General features: G+C 40.9%; 1 protein-coding gene across 2 annotated transcripts; it reads right to left on the reverse strand.

Annotated features, from left to right (window-relative positions):
- Positions 1-3,768: 3,768 nt before the first annotated feature.
- mcoln2 (mucolipin TRP cation channel 2) lies at positions 3,769-21,645 on the reverse strand. 2 transcript variants are annotated; one of them, XM_080881777.1, is made up of 14 exons: positions 21,537-21,645; positions 18,480-18,633; positions 17,822-17,995; positions 17,371-17,527; positions 16,915-16,993; positions 16,745-16,841; positions 16,550-16,649; positions 16,004-16,116; positions 15,715-15,864; positions 14,018-14,119; positions 13,583-13,705; positions 11,042-11,248; positions 9,741-9,874; positions 3,769-4,167 (listed from the first exon to the last, which is right to left on the reverse strand). In XM_080881777.1, coding segments are annotated over exons 1-14 (1,641 nt in total). In that variant the 5' UTR covers positions 21,587-21,645; the 3' UTR covers positions 3,769-4,166. The 2 variants fall into 2 exon arrangements, with proteins under 2 accessions (XP_080737903.1, XP_080737904.1); XM_080881778.1 differs by lacking the exon at positions 21,537-21,645 and adding an exon at positions 19,124-19,554.
- Between the last annotated feature and the right edge of the window lie 149 nt (positions 21,646-21,794).

Raw genomic sequence — 21,794 nt, forward strand, 5'->3', positions numbered from 1 at the left:
GCTGCCAGGACAGAGTGAGAGCAGAGCGTCTTCCTCCCCAGGTCTCAGCAGCGTGACGCAGAGGGCGTGAGCGTGGAGCCACCCACGCTCACTGCTGTATTCTTTGCACGAGACCCCGCGAGCGCACGATGACCAAACGAAACCGATAACAAGTCAGTGATCTGAATGAACCAGAAGTTTATCAGCTAGACTACGTGACAGCTGCGGATACAGTTACATCTTAACAGTGTGACGTCTTATTCGCGTTTTCAGTGTGAATAATGAAACATTCTAACTTTTTGGCTTTTAAAATCAGTCATTTGGAGTCCCTGTCACTTTTAACATGTCCATGAATTTTTACCAGGTCATTCACAAAAACATTTCTCCTTTAAACTCATCTGGTTTCATTCCTATAAGCATCATAATATGTGACGTTTAACCTGTTTTTTTTTTTACCCTTGCTCATCTAGTCTCATATACACTGGAAACGTAGCGCTGGAAGGACTCCAGCTCCTAGACTGAGCTACAGAAGACTATGTGCGGTAGCTAGAAGCAGCTCCACCTTGAACAACAATACAACCACTTAGCATTAATAATAAATATGTCTGATAAAATATTAATTACAGGCGAGGCATTTTTCCTGCATAGGCACTTTTCTTTTTGACACAACAGCATCTTAAACTAGTTTTAATGCAACTTTACTTGAGTCAGAAAACTGATTAGAGTCAGCACTGAAAAAAGTTGAAACCAATTAACCAGCAGCTTAGCACCATTACCTGATTTTCTGGTAAATCGTCCTTGGAAGGGATTTGTTCCTTTGGGGTTTCGAGAAGCAGGCTCAGGTTATCCAATGGCCATTCAGGGCCTGTGACCGGGGTTCTCGTAGAGATGGGGCCCCAACCAAGAGGCGCATAAAAGAAATACCAAACTGTATCGACTTAAACGTTAGATTTTTAAACCATATTGTCTTGTTTATATCATACCAGGATGGCATAATTGGTAAAATATAGTAGTATGTATTTTTCCTGCCCCTTTTCTCCCCTACAATGCCGATGCTAGTAGGCTCTCCCAAAGTTAGACATCTTGTGGACCAGGTACTCCCAAACCCATGGGCACAATAGAGGAAATGTGAATAAATGTGTTCCTGATTCATTTTTGTAAATAATTCTGGATGAAAACCTTTCAGTGAAGTTATTGAGATGTCAGTTAGATGACATGCAAGCTAATCACAATGGATTGATGACCTGAAACCTTTAGCATCCAGGGAATAGTTTTGTTTTACCTGCAGGATTTTTTCCCCCATCAAAGAAAAAAAAAGGTCCTTTTTCAGTGGACACATGCCAAACGTGCCTTTTCCCAAGAAAAGCTCTCCGTTACAACAACGAACAATCATCCATGACCGAGATTGGCAAGAATCTCGAGGGTTGTGGTGCGTTGGGGGCAGAAACCAAGACGAAGATGATAACAGCTGCTTGTGCACGAAAACATAGCATCATTTTTTTTTTAAACAATCTCTGGCTGTTTCATTTAGTGTAAGGATAATACAGCTTTTACAAAACTTGTATTTTGATATTTCTTCACTAAAAGGTGCAGTGCTCTATTTCAAAACTGTTCTGTGTACATACAGTGGGGCAAAAAAGTATTTAGTCAGCCACCGATTGTGCAAGTTCCCCCACCTAAAATGATGACAGAGGTCAGTAATTTGCACCAGAGGTACACTTCAACTGTGAGAGACAGAATGTGAAAAAAAAAATCCATGAATCCACATGGTAGGATTTGTAAAGAATTTATTCGTAAATCAGGGTGGAAAATAAGTATTTGGTCAATAACAAAAATACAACTCAATACTTTGTAACATAACCTTTGTTGGCAATAACAGAGGTCAAACGTTTACTATAGGTCTTTACCAGGTTTGCACACACAGTAGCTGGTATTTTGGCCCATTCCTCCATGCAGATCTTCTCGAGAGCAGTGATGTTTTGGGGCTGTCGCCGAGCAACACGGACTTTCAACTCCCGCCACAGATTTTCTATGGGGTTGAGGTCTGGAGACTGGCGAGGCCACTCCAGGACTTTCAAATGCTTCTTACGGAGCCACTCCTTTGTTGCCCGGGCGGTGTGTTTTGGATCATTGTCATGTTGGAAGACCCAGCCTCGTTTCATCTTCAAAGTTCTCACTGATGGAAGGAGGTTTTGGCTCAAAATCTCACGATACATGGCCCCATTCATTCTGTCCTTAACACGGATCAGTCGACCTGTCCCCTTGGCAGAAAAACAGCCCCATAGCATGATGTTTCCACCCCCATGCTTCACAGTAGGTATGGTGTTCTTGGGATGCAACTCAGTATTCTTCTTCCTCCAAACACGACGAGTTGAGTTTATACCAAAAAGTTCTACTTTGGTTTCATCTGACCACATGACATTCTCCCAATCCTCTGCTGTATCATCCATGTGCTCTCTGGCAAACTTCAGACGGGCCTGGACATGCACTGGCTTCAGCAGCGGAACACGTCTGGCACTGCGGGATTTGATTCCCTGCCGTTGTAGTGTGGTACTGATGGTGACCTTTGTTACTTTGGTCCCAGCTCTCTGCAGGTCATTCACCAGGTCCCCCCGTGTGGTTCTGGGATCTTTGCTCACCGTTCTCATGATCATTTTGACCCCACGGGATGAGATCTTGCGTGGAGCCCCAGATCGAGGGAGATTATCAGTGGTCTTGTATGTCTTCCATTTTCTGATGATTGCTCCCACAGTTGATTTTTTCACACCAAGCTGCTTGCCTATTGTAGATTCACTCTTCCCAGTCTGGTGCAGGTCTACAATACTTTTCCTGGTGTCCTTCGAAAGCTCTTTGGTCTTGGCCATGGCGGAGTTTGGAGTCTGACTGTTTGAGGCTGTGGACAGGTGTCTTTTATACAGATGATGAGTTCAAACAGGTGCCATTCATACAGGTAACGAGTGGGGGACAGAAAAGCTTCTTACAGAAGACGTTACAGGTCTGTGAGAGCCAGAGATTTTCCTTGTTTGAGGTGACCAAATACTTATTTTCCACCCTGATTTACCAATAAATTCTTTACAAATCCTACCATGTGGATTCATGGATTTTTTTTTCACATTCTGTCTCTCACAGTTGAAGTGTACCTCTGGTGCAAATTACTGACCTCTGTCATCATTTTAAGTGGGGGAACTTGCACATCGGTGGCTGACTAAATACTTTTTTGCCCCACTGTATACGCACACATTCCTGTATGATGCATCTGATTACTGAAGAAAGGGGAAGAGAAGGAGGAAATAAAAAACAAAACACAAAAATGAGCGAGGGCTCATCAAACATTTTTGTCCAGGGGTCTGTAACTTCATGATCCAGGCACGTTTAACAGTCTGCAGATATCTTCTTTGCCTCATTTGTAAACTAGCTTTGAAGATTTTAAACAGCTGAATGATAAAATACTTAAAAAATAAATAAATAAAAGGCAACCTAGTGGCCAACGTAGCTGAGAAAATGTGGGAGAAATGTGATGCTTTGATCAAACTAGGAGCACAGCTCTGCAACAGAAGTCATGCTCCAGCTTGTCTTTAACTTTAACCTGCTGGTTTCTACACTGATCGAGCTGACTCATCGTTGTGGTGTGTTCATTCAAAACTAGTCTTACTCACAACTCTGCTGGAAACATGTTTGTGCACTTCAGAGGAAACTCACCCCCCACTCCCACCAGTGACATGATTACATTTAAATAAAAATAAAAAATAAAAAATAAAAAAAAGGGACAAATAGGAAGATTAGCCTTGCTGCAACCTTTACTTCAACACTTAATAAATTAACTTTAATGTTGTACATTCCCCAACAGCACTCGACCAAACTCCTTGGCCAAATAAACATCTAAGCAGTATTATAAACATACACAATTAATCCAAGCAACCACTTCTTCTTAGTCCCAGTTCCAGCTCCGCATCTTGAGCTCCTGACTCCCGTTCAGTGGAGGAAACTCATTTGGCCTTTCTTATTGCACCTCACGGGATGTTACACGTGTAAATCTACATTCTCCAGGATTTTTTCAGTGTTTCAGCGTTGAGAAGTTTGTCTCAGACATGTGAAGTATTGTTCCCAGCATTTTCCTCCCTAAACTGTCTCATCCAGAGGCGGGGCAGCCGTCAGCTGATAAGTATGACATCATCATTTGCTGGAACTCTGTAAGGAGAGAGGGAAGGAGAGAGAGAACTCATAAAACCACCAACCTTTCATCATGACAAACTACAGCATAGGCTACTTTTCACTCGGACGTTCGATTGCGTGGTTAGCGAATGCTTCTCTTTAGAAAGCACCAATACGCATCTTACTCAAATGATATGAACCAAATTCAAGAAAGAAAAATAGGTGGTTTCTGCTGGTATTCAAAATCAAAGCAAGCAGTGTACGATCTTAAATAATGGCAGTATCCTATTTATGGGACTCCTACATGCTTGTATACGAATGACCTTGCATGTCCCATGTTTAATCAAATGTGCTCCAGCTTTATTAAAGCTACACAGGTTGTTCAAATGCAGGGTACATGCCATTCTAAATGTAGCTACCAAGGCAACACTGTTATTCCCAAGTGTATCAATATTATGTTGGGATGATACATCCAACTTGTTACACAAGCAGACAGGAATTCTCACTTTAGGGCATAATCTTGCAACACTATCACGGTAATGTTCTTGGGATAATTCCCACACACGCATCATTAAGGCCTCGTTCTCCAATCTGTAATTTCAACTTCACGCAGGTTTGATAGCAACACACAGCAAAGATTTGCACACTTCACTGTATCAAAGTAAACCCACCAAAGAAAGCTGTAAGTTCAAACACTTTGTTTTTAAACAAAAGATAATTTTCCTTCATTTTTATGATCTGCTGTAAGCAGAACATTTTCCAGGATTGGAATGATTGATGATGACGATGAGACCAAGTGAGCAAGGAAGTTGTATCTAATCATTTTGTTGTCAAAGGAGAAAACAAACTTTTATTGCACAAAAGGACGAGTGCACGGTGGTGAAGTGCAGACTGCATACAGGACAGAAACAACGACATTATGCTGCTAACATATTTCAGCTCTTTGCAAGCACAGACAGCACGCTAATGCTAAGCTAGCCAAGAACCCAGAGTAAAAGCTGAGTGAATGCTGACCCCAGACCAGCACAAAGACCCTGATCTTCAACAGGTAACAAACTGATGCGCAGTCACTCACTCAGGTTTTTACATTCTTAACTGGTAATTATGAGACGTTTCATGAAGGTGCCCTTCAGGACCTTTTTCAGTGCTACGAATTACTTTCTCCTGGGAGTAAATCAGTAATGTAATGCAATACTTTTCTTAAAGGTGTTCCGTGTTAAATGGTAAATGGCCTGTATTTATATATCGCTTTACTAGTCCCTAAGGACCCCAAAGCGCTTTACACATCCAGTCATCCACCCACCCACACACTATGGCAGCTACATGTAGCCACAGCCGCCCTGGGGCGCACTGACAGTGTTGTTAACCCCAACACTGACCATAACAAAGAGTGTAAATCCCTCCTGCTGACCACACAGGATACAATTAATTTGCATGAATGTAATGTCTTTGATATGAGGCTTAGCAATGGTGGTGACTGTCAAAACGCAGCCAAAGACAAGACATGAATGTTTTCTGTCTGATGATGACAGAGTGCCCCAGGCTGATTAAAATGACTCCATTCACCTGTCCTGTTTGTAAGATAAACATCATGATCCACACTGACACATTCAGATTCCTCAGTACACCGGATTAAAGTGGAGGCTCTTCTCTTTATTTACCAAATGCTACGGTGAGTCATAGTATCGGAGCGCCGCTGACTGCTGCTTTCTTTTTCCTACTCATGCACGTGAAACTCCAGGTGAAGTCTGATCGGCCTGTTCTGAAACTGTAAAGTCTGAGTTGCTGATCTCAGAGTTTATGATGGGAGTCAACATTTTGAGGAATAGGGCCATAATCTTTGACAGACTGCAGCTGATACATTTAAGTCCAAATACTGTTAAGTTTACAACCTTTGTCACACATATACGTTCTATTACATTTAATTGAATTCACAAGAGTCATAATATACAAGAGATAACAAACCTGACGCTTTTGGTAAACAAGTTTTAAATCCAACCCAAGGATCACTTCCCAGCTTCCTTTCCAAACAAGGTAACAGATCCAGATGAAATTTCACCCAGTAAGAAATTAAAACGTTAACTGAGAACACTGATCTAATTTTTGCTGGGACAGTAAGATAAGGATGCTTGTAAAAAATGAGATCTAGCCAGGTCAAAGGCTGCAAATGAATGCAATTATATAGTCAGTGCAAATCTACAAGAGTGCTAATAAGAAAACTGAACCAACTTTAAAAGATGGTCACCAATTTCAACAGAGGATGTACATTACACATCAGTACATAATGGCACTGTAACTGAAACTCGACTTCCTTAAACACTCAAGGCAACCAGAGCTGGAATCCCAGGAAAGCTGGGTGATAGAAAACGGCTGACAAACATCCATAAAAAATAAATAAAAATAAAATAACAAGCCCAAAACAAAACCCTCAAAGTTGGCGTGTTAACGTCTGCTGAAACAACGGCTGAAGAGCCCCGAGGGAGGAAACAGACTGTCTAAGCTCCAATGTGTCATCATAACACATACAGCAAAGGAAACTTTTCCCAGTGCCAGGACTTTCCCAACGAGTACACGACTACAGATCATTTTTACAGTGTGTACAAACATTCAAAGCTCTGGCAGGAAAAAAATAACAGTTTGGTGGCAAACGCGAAACACAGCTCTATACAAATGACTACAGTAGTTGCTTTACTGGGTAAACAACATCTCATGCACTCAGTCACAAAACAGTCTCCTGCTTTTGAAGTGGAATGATTGTGATGACGGCTACAGAAACCAATCCTGGTGTCCGTTTACAGCGAAACATTCTCCTGAACAGAAACATCAACTTCACAGTAATGTGCTGACTGTGATGGAGGAAGTGTTGCTGGGAGCAAACGGGGCACTGCGCTGCCGCTTTAAACGATAACGGGAAATAAAATGAAACATTTCTCAGGCATGTTAAACACTTCATGTTATCAGACAACCGAAAAGAGGTTAAGTAAATGATAAAGAGAGAACACAGTGTGAGGTCGTTCTAATAAAACCACGCACAACAGAGCCGCTAAACCAGTCTCTCCAATGCATTCAAAACTGCTTTCGACTCACCACTGAGCCTTTTCAGCTCATTTTGAGTCACAATGTTTACTGTGACCTGTGCATTCAAGGACATAACACAGTACAGAGGTGCTGGGAGTTTAAGGGGACGGTGGGGGCAGGGGTGTTCCTCAGTGTGGAGGCCCTCAGTTTCTCTGTAATCAGCCCATCACTGGGTGTGTCAGCATAGCTCCCACCACTAATTTCATTGCTCTCAAACCACGTAAGACGGAGCCAAACCGCAGCGTGGAGGAAACTCCGCTGCAGTCGGCTGCCTGCCGATGATGGAGATTGGCTCATGGAAATGGAATGAGAAGAAAACACCGACATACAGAGGAGTACGGTGTCCGTACAGTGGGGCAAAAAAGTATTTAGTCAGCCACCGATTGTGCAAGTTCCCCCACCTAAAATGATGACAGAGGTCAGTAATTTGAACCAGAGGTACACTTCAACTGTGAGAGACAGAATGTGAAAAAAAAAAAATCCATGAATCCACATGGTAGGATTTGTAAAGAATTTATTGGTAAATCAGGGTGGAAAATAAGTATTTGGTCAATAACAAAAATACAACTCAATACTTTGTAACATAACCTTTGTTGGCAATAACAGAGGTCAAACGTTTACTATAGGTCTTTACCAGGTTTGCACACACAGTAGCTGGTATTTTGGCCCATTCCTCCATGCAGATCTTCTCGAGAGCAGTGATGTTTTGGGGCTGTCGCCGAGCAACACGGACTTTCAACTCCCGCCACAGATTTTCTATGGGGTTGAGGTCTGGAGACTGGCTAGGCCACTCCAGGACTTTCAAATGCTTCTTACGGAGCCACTCCTTTGTTGCCCGGGCGGTGTGTTTTGGATCATTGTCATGTTGGAAGCCCCAGCCTCGTTTCATCTTCAAAGTTCTCACTGATGGAAGGAGGTTCTGGCTCAAAATCTCACGATACATGGCCCCATTCATTCTGTCCTTAACACGGATCAGTCGTCCTGTCCCCTTGGCAGAAAAACAGCCCCATAGCATGATGTTTCCACCCCCATGCTTCACAGTAGGTATGGTGTTCTTGGGATGCAACTCAGTATTCTTCTTCCTCCAAACACGACGAGTTGAGTTTATACCAAAAAGTTCTACTTTGGTTTCATCTGACCACATGACATTCTCCCAATCCTCTGCTGTATCATCCATGTGCTCTCTGGCAAACTTCAGACGGGCCTGGACATGCACTGGCTTCAGCAGCGGAACACGTCTGGCACTGCGGGATTTGATTCCCTGCCGTTGTAGTGTGTTACTGATGGTGACCTTTGTTACTTTGGTCCCAGCTCTCTGCTGGTCATTCACCAGGTCCCCCCGTGTGGTTCTGGGATCTTTGCTCACCGTTCTCATGATCATTTTGACCCCACGGGATGAGATCTTGCGTGGAGCCCCAGATCGAGGGAGATTATCAGTGGTCTTGTATGTCTTCCATTTTCTGATGATTGCTCCCACAGTTGATTTTTTCACACCAAGCTGCTTGCCTATTGTAGATTCACTCTTCCCAGTCTGGTGCAGGTCTACAATACTTTTCCTGGTGTCCTTCGAAAGCTCTTTGGTCTTGGCCATGGCGGAGTTTGGAGTCTGACTGTTTGAGGCTGTGGACAGGTGTCTTTTATACAGATGATGAGTTCAAACAGGTGCCATTCATACAGGTAACGAGTGGGGGACAGAAAAGCTTCTTACAGAAGACGTTACAGGTCTGTGAGAGCCAGAGATTTTCCTTGTTTGAGGTGACCAAATACTTATTTTCCACCCTGATTTACCAATAAATTCTTTACAAATCCTACCATGTGGATTCATGGATTTTTTTTTCACATTCTGTCTCTCACAGTTGAAGTGTACCTCTGGTGCAAATTACTGACCTCTGTCATCATTTTAAGTGGGGGAACTTGCACAATCGGTGGCTGACTAAATACTTTTTTGCCCCACTGTATATCATGGCGACAAGGTGTAAGCGACACAAACTCTGTTTTCATTTCTGAATGTTACCGTGAATCCTGTTTATTTGTACACGGACTGAAAGGGAGAGTGAGAATGTAACGGCGTTTCGTCGACATTTCTCTGATCAACTTCACTTTTGACGCTGGTGCCAGCTCTTTTCCAAAGACTTCATGAATCTTTCCCAAGAACAAGAGATGTGTTTCACTCTTGCCAGCATGACCGTCAGCATTCATGTTAACAGTAACTAAAAGTGACAGTTGTTTTGACCATCAGTTGATTTAGATATTGATTGATGGCCAAGATTTAAGAGGTTAAGACTACATCTTCTTCTCAAGCTAAGACCTAAGTAATAAGCTAAGCCAAGTAATAGCCCTAATAGTCAACAAGCAACCGTCAAACTATAATAAAATCTTAAATCTCACTGGCTAACAACTCTAAGCAGCTATTTAAAACACAATACCTCTTATGTTACATTGATGTTTGTAGAGAACAGGTTCCAGGTGTGGCTGAGTGTGTGAAGAGAGATTAAATATTAAACAAGCAACACTGCTGTGAACAGTCGTACCACTGGCAGTAGCAGAGTACAGAGTGTCTGACGCTGACGTCTGTCTGATCGCTCTCCTCTATGTTAGGCAGCTCTGTCGGCTCGTGGAGAAACTTCTGCAGGTCGGTCTGCGGGAACCCATTTTTCTGGTAACTCTGTTAGCAAATAGAAAAAGTCCAAAATGCATCACATTTAAAGTCAGAAGACAAAACTTTTTCCATGCTAGATTTGAGAAATGCACACCAATTTAACACATATTGTAGACTCAAGCCCACAAACAGGTACCGCAATGACTGAAACATGGATTGAGAAACATTGTGACTGGTTTCTTCACATTTTTCTTCATAATTTAAATATAAAATTTGAAATAAAGGCTTTTTATAGATGTGATATTCACTGATTGTTGTCTCCTCTCAGCAAGATGCAATTACATTATTGCCTAAGGGACAAGCAAGACAGGAAGTAAGATGTAAGAAGAGCACAAGATGCACTTAACCCCCCCCTCTTTTTGTCCTCGACACTTCTCTCCGTCCATCCTGCTGCTTATTTGGTTCATAGATGCCCAGACTCCCCACTCATCTGTCAACCTCATCCAGCTCCTCTGCAGTTTCTTCAGCCCTGAACTATCTGTGATGCGCGCAAACACCTAACCTAGGATTCATGCAGGAGGCACCCAAATGCCCAAGTACCATTCTACTGAGCCCCTTTTAAATAACTAAGGTCTTCACCCTTTTTAAGAAATAACCCAGACACCCTACTGAGGAAGCTCCTTCTGGCTGCTATCAACAGCTTGTGGCCATGCGTGGGTGGGAGGCATAAAGCACCCAGTAAATTGATGCCATCTCCTCCCATAGCAAACAGCTACAGCATCCTCATTACTGCAGACGCTGCACCAATCCATCTGTCAATCTCCCGCTCATTCCCCGACTCATGAACAGGACCCCGAAGCCACCTTAACTCCTTCAACTTGAAGGAGTTGCTTCCCAACCCAGAGTGAAGACACACTACTTCACTCATATGAATGCACTCGATTTGCACCATCCTTTCTCTTTGTCACGCAGCTAGACTTAACCTGCAACACTGATGTGGCATTTGGTTGAAGAGTGGCAATCTCACACAGGGACGTCCCTTTTTTGTGGTTCTGTCAGAAGAGATGTGAACATTCCTTTTGTCTTGCTGGCAGAAAGCTCAAAGTGCAGTAAGGATTGTTGTTCAGTTTTAGTCCACATTTTCCAGCCTCCTGTCAGGTCTAACAAGATCCAAGAGTTTAATTGACAAAATGCCACAGTTTTCAAATGACTCGCACTCGGTAACGTAAGTACCTTGATGGTCTCATAGGCGTCGGTTATAAGAGCGATAAAGAGCGACAGCACCATGTAGATGAACAGGGAGATGAAGGAGTACAGGTAAGCCCGACTGAAGAGCCACACCAAGGTGTTTTTGTCCTTAAGCTGGGCGAAGGTGGTGAACATGTCGTCTCCATTCAGCAGAGAGAACAGGCACTCTGCCACAAGACTCAGGCCCTCAAACTACAGAGAAAGAGGGAAATAACAGTGCAGTGAGCAGTTAACAAATCCACAGAAATCTGAGATTTCCTGGAAAACAAAACAAATGAGGAGATTGAAAGAAATTTGTTACATTACTGCAGCTTTTCTTCCTTTAAAAAAAAAAAAAATTATACATTTGGTCTGTAAAAATGCCATAAAATACAATTTAGTGTTAATCACCAACTTCAAAAGAACAACATGACATTATTTTATTATTTTTCTTATAAATTGCAAGTAAAAATTCTTCACACTGAAACACTGTTTTGATCTTTTAAGTAGCTGATGTAACAAATGACAATGAGTAAGTCTTAGGTCGAAACCCAGTTTATCAAAGAAAGACGAGTCACAGATTATTACCATCAACATATTAAACAGGCAACAGAAGTGTTTAAGTAAACAGCCTGAATGCTCAGGTATAGGTCAGCTTCACTGTGTTTTGATCAGAGATTAAAGAAAACTTGGAGTTTCCAAAAGTACTTGGTTGTACTAAAAGAAACGCTGGACCTCGCAGGCTTAATAATAAGACAACGAGTTTGTCTAAAGACTGATAGGAATGACGCAATAAAGGAAAAAAGGGAGACCGTTGGTTGAAAGAACCAATCAGAAAGCCCGACACAAAACAGAAAGAAGTCATGTTCCACAAGAATGAGATAAGATCTAAAAACAACATCACTCTCAGACACTATGGATTCAGCTGACAGCACTTGAAGACGTGTGGAACGGCAAGCCGCAGGTCATCCCCTGCTGATTTCCTTCTGTAAATAACCTGAGGATCCTGGAAACACTTACAGGTCACTACGGGGGACTCCCCGAAACATCGCAGTATAAATATAAAAGTCTCCGTTGACTGCATCGCTGCGCAAACGTAAAGAACTGTAACACGGCTGACGTGAAACGCTGGCATAGCAGAGCTGGTTGCACAAATGGTAGTCGGGTAACAGTTTGCTTTTCATGTGGGCCTGATAAGAGTCTATTTCACTGTTAAACAGAGAAAAGTGTACTTAACAGCTAAAATGACCTGCTTGAATGCCTTCAGTGCACCAACCGTATGGATGCTTTGTTAGTTCCACAGACGGGCATTCCTAAACATGGGAGGTAGTGAAGTGACATAAAGGCAAACACAAAAATCAGCTCACAATATATTTACAGTAGTTACTCCTCTTCAGCACAAGATTATCAACAATTTAGCCAGTGAGAGGCAAGATGTGAGGCAGCTGTTCTCAGGCTTCCCCACATCTGCCTCTGCAGATTAGGAGCTCTGCCGTGTTTAGACGCCTACTTCTGCTCAGACTTCCGTAAATAATTTATCTTAACAAGCCAGAACAGCTAAACATACAGATCACTGTCTGGGGAGCTCCCAGTTAAGGTTAGAGTTTCTCAGGATTTTAAGAAGTGCTCCAAATGTTGCTCAAGTCCAGCTGTAATCTCCACAAATTCTTAAAACATGAGACGCTCAACTTTGTTTCTCACTTGTATGTATTTGGAGGAAACTGCTTCTTGTAGCCTCTTTCAGTTTGAGATATTTGCTCTGTTTCGGGGCAGTTGGCCCAAAACTGAATGTGGCACAATTCTGTTGCTAATCATCAACCATTTGATTCATTCCTCAAATGGTTGATTCATCCACGCATATGCACACACATCAGTGTACAAATGAATGTGTTATGAATGTGGCAGCAATCACTGTACAATGTTGAAAACCTGGTCACCAATGAAGCAGCAAACAGCAGCCAGTGAAGCAAAACAAGCATTATCATGCACTGACACCTAGTGGCCGTTTTATTTAGAGAGTCTTATAAATGCACTGTGAACTCTAGTTGCTCCTGTACAGGGAAGCCAAAGGCCATGTGTACACTTTGTTCAGTTTGAAGAGCAACATGCTGAAATAGCAATTTGAAAGAAAGAGCTTGGAAAACCTGATGGAGAAGTTAAGATTTAACTTCTCCAAGTCCAATCTGACAGTCATCATAAAAAGGAAAGTATCGTACAACCACAGTTCCAAAAAAGTAAATAAAAAATAAACTGTCAAATAAACAAATCACTGATTTGCAAATCTCATAAAACTCATAAAAATCAAACTTTGAATATCTCATCTACAGGTTATCAAGAGTCTGAATCTGGGACACGATCAAAAACAATCACCTAAAACACTACTGTAAGTCCGTTTTTTAAAAGATGTGCACTTTTGGGAGTTCCTCAATTCAATATCTGTTGCGTCAGCAACATTTCGTGAGAAAGAAAAAAGAAGCCTGGACTGTTTCCCCTGCATCTCTGTCACACCCATCACAGTGATTTCCTCAAAACCAGTTAGAAAGTTACCTTCTCGTGGTACGGCCCCAGTACAATCCAGCCACAAAAAGTATAGCCGAGGTAGATCATGCCAGCACAGCAGCAGAAACGCAGGACCTTTGGAAAGGCTGCCTTCATGGTTAGGATCAGCACCTAAACTTGGAAGAAATATACTGTTTTTAAGTGAATTTTAAACCTTATGAGACAACAAATAAAGATTTATGTGAGAGTGGAGCGGACTGATACAGGTCTACACATGTGCATGATGAGAATTAAAATAAATATATCATTCTCACAGCATATTAATACAAGTTTCTCCATCACTGTTGCATTAAGCTTAATGTGATGAGCTCCTGCTTAATATTTTGCTCATTGGAAGCTCTCACATGAAACAGACTTCAAACTCTGAGATCATAAATGTAGAACATTAATGCCTTACATCAGTCGTGCCGAGCATGGACTCACATTGTATTTCTGGAAGTATCCCAGGTACCTGATCACTCCAACCCACACCAGTAATGTAGACGTCCCCAGGAAGATACTGCACACGTCATAATTTGTAAGGTTCTACAAAAGAGAGCAGAGAAAGTCCACGATTAGGGATGAAATCATAGTTCTAGAAAACTCTGTTACATAATTACACACAGTATACATAAGTTATATTACAGTAAAGCTGGTTTTGCTGTATGATTGCAGTAAATGACATAGTCTGGGTGATTATTTTATTAGGGTTCAAAGTACAAAGTGAAGCCAAGGAACGATAAACCTTAACGTGCTTTTATGCTTTAATGCATGTGCACTGAGAAGAAAACTATAAATGTAAACTGCAGGTTTCTTAAAGGACAGCTTCACTGATTTTGCAATTTCTATTTGTGTCCAACTGCTCAAAGTTATTATCAACGTCCGAATCACAATGCAAAGTGTCGTCAGTCACGTTGAAATTTGGTTTGGAATTTAAAGTTTGATTAAAGGTCCAAACTGTCCTTTATACGTCTAACAATGTAATTATAAGATATTAAAACCGAACTGGTGAATTAATGCTGCAATCAGACAACTTAACCTCCGCTGAAAAGTTATTGTAGCAAATAATAGTAGAGCTTCACCTACAGTGATAAATTATACAAAAGAAGTAAAGTTGGGCATAAATGAGTCTAACTCTTTAAAACTTAAACACATCGGTGGATATAAATAAAACATTAAAATAATGAAATATGATAAAAAATTTGCCTACACACTAGAGATGGCACGATACCACTTTTTTATGTCCGATATGAATCTGATATAGTGTTTTTTTAATCAATAAAACAGTTTTTTAAATGTCTTGCTGCATTTTGTATAAGTTCATACTCACGTTTAAAAAACAAAAAAAAAACAAACAAATACAAACACAAAAAAAAAAAAATACTTCATAGTTCAGCAAAACTGATCAATCTAATAAACTTAAATCCTCTAGCCTCCCTATTCTGGTATTTTAAAGAGTACTTAGTAGAAATATTAAACAACCTAACTAATAGGGTTGCCAACTCCCAGCAACAACAAAGGGAACCACTTTCCACCTCGTGATGCTTAATTGACGTAATCAACCTTAATCAAATGCACCGGTAAAATAAAATGCACAGAAATCAATGATTTTTCTACAATAATTAAATAGATTCAACATCTTTCTTCAACAGAACTGCAGACTGCACAGATGGTTCCCAAAGGAAAAAGTACTACAGCTTACTAGGGTATATTAGACTTAACAGTTACTATATACAGTAATGGACTTCTATACATTTTATATCAGGTAAAAACTTTGGGTGTAAGATTCAGATAATTATTTATTAAAAGCTCAACATTTTAAATGAGAATAAGAAAGAAAAGTATGTCTTTGTGCCCCCTTTTCCCTGTTCATGCCCTATCGGCCCCCCTGGCTAAACTTTGCTAGATCTGCCCCTGCACAGTTACCAGCGTCAGCTACGTAGAAAAAGATCCTGGTGTAGAAAGTAATATTAAATACATTCTGACAACAGCTTATTATACAAAACCTTTTCTACATAAAGATATACATTTTCAAATCTTCTGCAATTATTTGACACCTTTTAAATGACAACTGAATAGGGGGGGGGGGGGGGGTTATGGTTAAACGCCATTGCAAGAAAGAAAGGGATTATTCATTTTACCTTTGCTTGTATCTCCATCTTCAGAATCGATCCAATTATGGCGAAGAGGTCGCTGACGATGACCAGCAAGTACCAGCCGTTCAGAAACTCCCTCTGGTCGTCCTCGCACACTTTCCGATTAAAGTTTTCATGGAAGAATCTGGAGAACCTCTTCAAAATAAAACAATGGAAATTCAGTCAATTTAACACACACACACACACACACACCTTTATCCACGATGTTTAAGTTAATTTCAAAAAGCAAAAAAAAAAAAAGCAAAAAGGTAGCTGCTTGCATGGTGTTGCTGACCTGCAGTAACCTGACGGCCAGTATGATGGAGCGAGTGCACAGCACGGCTGATGTGAGGCACATCAGAATGATGAAGGCATCAAATACCAGCAGATAGTGTGTGTTCTTCTGAGCTGAAATACACACACACAAAAAGCACAAGTGTGGGTGTGAGAGGGTTTATCACTCAACTCCCTCACACTCACAGTTCTGACACTGATAACACAAGTCTGAATGCAAACGCCTCAGTTACAGGAAACTGCCCAGTCCTGGTACAAGTTTGGAGACAAATCCTTCCACACACTTTAACAACGTGGTGAACAAGCTGCTGCAACACAAAATAAACTGGACAGACACATTGGTCCACAAGAGTTTATTTTTATTTAGTCTGATTCTTTAAAACTTGACAACATTTTGATATTTTTACAAATATTCCAAACATGCATTTGCAGGCTGACCTGTTGTTTTACTCAAATGTGAAAAACAGTTTTCAACGCCATAACCTGTCTCATTCCTCCCTCATTTGTTACCATTAATTAATTTTTCGGTTAGAGAAGTTCACCTTACCCGTCCCCGATATCTTCCAGTCTCGGCACGCGCTGCTTTCAGCGTCTATGTCCAGGAATAGTTTCACCTTTCCACTGTGACACTGGTTATCGAACGTTATCTATCAAATCAAAGGGATCCAGGTGTTTATATGTGCTTCAATCCAGCTGTGTTTGCTGCTTTTACATGGCGTTAATAAAGCCAAGAAACTTATACCGTAACAAAGAAGGAGTAGCAGTCGGGTAACTCTCGCGAACGCACCGTCTGGAGGTTGATTCCCTTCAACTGGAAGGTTATTTTGATGTCGACAAGTCTGAAAAAGCGGCGAAATGTTTGATTTAAAAAGGGGATGTCAGCATGTAATGTAAATAATTTAAACAGCATACCTGTAAAAATCCAGATTAAAAAAGGATGAATTCTCTGCTCTCCACAGGTTTGCAGTATTTGGATCGTGTGACATACAAACTGAAAAAACCCATCACATATATGAGGTGTGTAAAAAACACAGACACAGCTTTTGTTTCCCCCTCAAAATTTGTTCTTATACTCCAATATGGAATTTCATGACCTGTTTAAATTACCAGTAAATCCCATAATGGTTCTAAAATGTCTGAAATATATAAGAAATGGTATTTTTAAACATGAATCTTTTGTCCCGTTTCTAATGAAAACTCTCATCACACATTTACATTACAGGTATTCAGGTTTGTCATTAAATATTAAAACTACAGGAGCCCAAAGGGGAAATTTTAACAACACTGAGCTTAATTATCTAAATGGCAAATCTGACACCAACTTCGCCGCGTATAACAGCAAACTGACATGCAAATTTTCCCTCTCACCCGTCTCCAGCTGAGCATCGATGTCATAGATCTCATCTGAAGGCTCCACGCTGCCCCTCCTATAGTACTCTTTACATATGGTGAGGGGCAGCAACTTGCCATTTTCATCCTCTGCGTAACTGATCGGGCCCACGGAGAGCTGGCCCAGCTGACTGTACTGTACACAACAGGAAATTTTAGGAAAATAAAAAAAAACAAACAAAAAAAAAAAAACAGAAAACACTCCAGGGTGACGAGACAATAAAGAAGCTGAAAACTGGAATATCGCAGTGAAACACGATAAAACAAGAAATTCAAAAAATAAAGCAGTTCCAACTCATGCGATGCTTAAATTACACCAGATATGTTTATATGAGCATTAGATTGGAGTTCCTGATGTGCATATTCTATAATAAAACTCAACACTACATACACTTCATAATGCTACAGTAAAAAAGTCACTGTTACTTGCCTGATCCATGACATAAAACAGACTTTCATAGACGTCGTGCTTTGTGTAGACGGCAACGCTGTAGTCGTCCTCATCGACCCCGCTGTAGCCTTTTAAGAAAAGGTGTTTGAGCGCCATGGTGTTCTCTTCCTTATAGGAAACCACCAGCTGGTTGTTGAGGCCGAACAGGACGAGCTGTGGGGAAAACAAGAAAGGAGAGTTGAACATATACGCGTCTTATTCCTTTTGAGGTGGAAAACACATGTTATGGTAGCTTTACATCTCTGACATACCTCTCAGTCAGTTGGGCCTTTTAAAAAGGAGATTACCCAAAACTGTAGTTGTTATGGACATGGAGTATTGTGCAATCTCCCACAGCTACACATTTACAAGTAGTTTTAAAGTGTTACGTGAAATACTGATGAGGTGCTTTGAAGACGTTTGTGTTGTTTTAGGGCCATGTGCTTCCGAAACAATACAAATTTAGCAGCAAAATAAAGACAAACACAAATATTCCTTTATTCTCCCATTTTAAGCAGGACCCTCAGTGTAAGCATGTATATACACACTGCTCTTGGCTGCATGCCTTCGATTACATATTGCAGTTCCAGGAAGCCCCTTCTGAGTGCTGCCTCTTTCCTGGTCTTTCCCAACATACAATAAACCCCAGTGCACATACTTGTGTGGTGACCATGATGATTTTCAGGATCTGGACTCCCATTTTCCAGGGAATGTGTCTTCGGGCTCTGTACTTCTCACAGGGGCTCATGAAATAATACCTCAGGTCATCTCTGAGGTTCTCCTCTTTCATAATGTCGTGAGTTATGACAGAGCTGTAAGACAACAACCATCATGCAGATGACAGAAACAGATCGCAGTGCTGTGGGCTACACGGTTAAAACTCGTGGAAATGAACAGATGGTGAGAGGAGTTTCTCTACTAAGGAAGAAGAAAGCAGCCAGAAGGCTGAAAATGCAGAAGTGAACGTTAAAAAGAAAGACAGTTATTTTATCAGCTCTTGTTGTTGCGGTGTACCAGACTGGTAATCAATCACACGGAGAGATCCGTGTACGAAGTTCAAGGTTAGCTCAGTAAATGTACTTTCACCATTTCCCCCAATTGTTTGTCAACTATAAACAACACAAATCCAAGTCTCCAAGTTACAAAGTGCAACGTTAAATCCAACCCTGATCACGTCATAAAACTTCCTGATGACTTTCGCGGTTGTTTTTAACGTTGTTACATTTTAACATGCGGCATTTCAGAATGATGAGGTAACAAAACTATATTTGAACGCAACTTATTTAAACATAAAAAGCTTACCTGACCGAATTGCTTCTATCCAGATAGCGAGAAAATAACTCCATTTTTGCAAAGCAAGGTGGGGAAAAAGCCAAATGACTGAAGGGAGATTATTAAACGTAAGCCGGACAGCTCCGGCAGAGAGTCAGAGACAACTCTGCTCTGCTGCGCGTGTGCCCCGCGAGACCACGACGCTTTCAGTCAGCCAATCAGGAAATGGGTTTGAGGCGGCACAGGTGCGCAATCTACGAGTGAACGAGTGCTCACGGAAAGGCCCGAAACATAATGTGGTTAAGAAACTAGATTTAAATAGAAAAAACAAAATAATAATGAAACGTTGCTGTGTGTGTGAAAATCAGTGCGTCAGTGTAAAACCTTTGAACTGATTAAAACCTGGAGCAGTTACTGATATAGGAACAAACTCCACAGAAGACATAAGGTACTTCTATATTTCACAGGCAAGAGTCTGTAGGTCACGTCATCACACATGATACTATAAAGCAGGGATGTCAAACTCATTTTACATTGGACGCAACATACAATTCACCAATCAAACTGCCCTTTCAGTCAATGAAATGAAGTTTAACTACACCCACTGAGACGTTTCAATGGTACATCTCAGGTTTTCCTCATGATACAGAAACGGTGCTGTAGTACATGAAATAAATATTTCAGCGTGATTCTTTGGGCTCAAAATAGAAGAAATGTGTGAAATTACTGAAAAAACCCTGATAGCTCAGTGCCCAGATGTTCCTGTAATTAAACATGAAAAAGTTGGTTAATTCAGACAAGATGCCATTTTTGTTTCTATGATCAATAGTGAAAAAACAGGGTACTTTGTAATTTAATTGAATTAACTGATATAGTATTAATAGCCACGGGGGAAGTCTTTATCAGAAGGAGAAGCTATAAAACCTAAATTAACAAATATTTTAAACTCCAAATTTTTATGCCATCCTTCACATTTTCCCAAAGCCATCTAGTGGCCGGAACAGTGTCTTTGCCAGGCCTTATGTTTGACATCCAAGTCTCACAGATACATGCAGCATATCCTAAGAGGTCGGAGGAAGACGGGTCCTATGTTAAACAGAAACCAGCACATTCCTGATACGATCTACTGCTGCTTGGCATCCACCTAAGATGACAGCTACAGTGTGTTAAATGTGAAACGCAGGGACCGTGTTTAATTTCTGTTCCAAAACCTCACGTTGGACAAAGAAACATGACGGATGTGACAAAACTTTATTTGTCCACTGATGAACACAGAGCAACAAAGTCAACTTCCTGATATCAAATATGACTTCCACAGATCAGAGCTGGAACGCCTGTGAGCTCCTGAAGCTGCTTGCATCCAGCAGACAGGAGGGAAAACTGTAAATCATCGTCCTCAAATGACAAAAATGAAATGATGACGTGGAGATACAGTCGATGACATGCACTGGATTTCAGCCACTTCATTGCTTTTTATACTGAGCGAGCTCCATCAAGCTCACTATGGTTAAAATCCACTGTTCTTGCACAGATGTCTATGTTGTGGTAGCAACAGAAATCCAGCATATATAAAGCAGAAAGTCAAGTCAAGTCATCTTTATTCATATAGCACATTTAAAAGACATCAAGTGTCGGCCAAAGTGCTGAACAGAGGAATATGATAAAAAGAATTAAAACAGATAAGATGAAAACAGAAACATTGTGACATCCATACATTTTTGTAAAAAAAATAAAAATAAAATAAAATAAAATGATAATAATAATAATAATATGTACACATTCACACACAAGTACACATATGTGAACATAAAATACATGTATACGTGTCTACACATGCAAACATCATCCAACGAGATAAAAGATCAGACAAGCTGAAACAGAATAAAGGTGGGAGATCTGAAAGCCTTGGAACATAGGGAGGTCTTCAGATTCGATTTGAAGACTTCCAAGGATGAAGAGGATTTTATAAAAGAGGGAAGACTGTTCCAGAGTCTCGGCAATGGAAAAAGCCCTGTCACCTGTAGATTTGAACTGGGAGCGTGAAACTAATAAAGGCATCTGACTGGAGGAGCACAGAGTTCGAGTGGGTAGGTGCAAGCTAAGAAACAAACAGTAATGATAATGTAGAGCCAATAATGCATTAAAAAAACTAAGACGAGATCAGCAGGTATCAAAACAAACAAAAACAAAGAAAAAAACCCCAAAAGACAAAAATATCAATAAAAAGTTTTCATTAAACATTAAGATACCAATTTATGTTGCACATGAATATTTAACTTCATCTCAGCAGAAGCATTAAATAATAAGGACATTAGTCTCCACCAAAACCCACTATTTTGTGTCTAATTTGATATTTAAGCTGATTGGATGAATCTAAACAAAAATTATTTTAAAAAGTGTGTGTGTGTGTGTGTGTGTGGGGGGGGGGGGGGGGGGGGGTCACCTGATCGACACTCTGCGCTTCTGGGAGCTCAGGTCTGGGTAGCGCAGCATCTCTGGTGATCTGTTCAGCTCTGGTGATCTGTTCAGCTCTGGTGGTGGTGGGTCCCTTTGTGGGCGGCGTAAAAGTTTTAGCACTTAAAAACTGACAGGCAAACTATTTATATTGGATAATTATGTACAGACTGGCAAATGTATAGTTCCTTTGGAGGGCTCCAAACTTAGGCCATAAGATGAGCTCTGTCAACTGTCCTGGATGCAA

The sequence above is a fragment of the Rhamphochromis sp. 'chilingali' genome (genome assembly GCF_963969265.1).
Source record: "Rhamphochromis sp. 'chilingali' genome assembly, chromosome: 5".
Lineage (NCBI taxonomy): Eukaryota > Metazoa > Chordata > Actinopteri > Cichliformes > Cichlidae > Rhamphochromis > Rhamphochromis sp. 'chilingali'.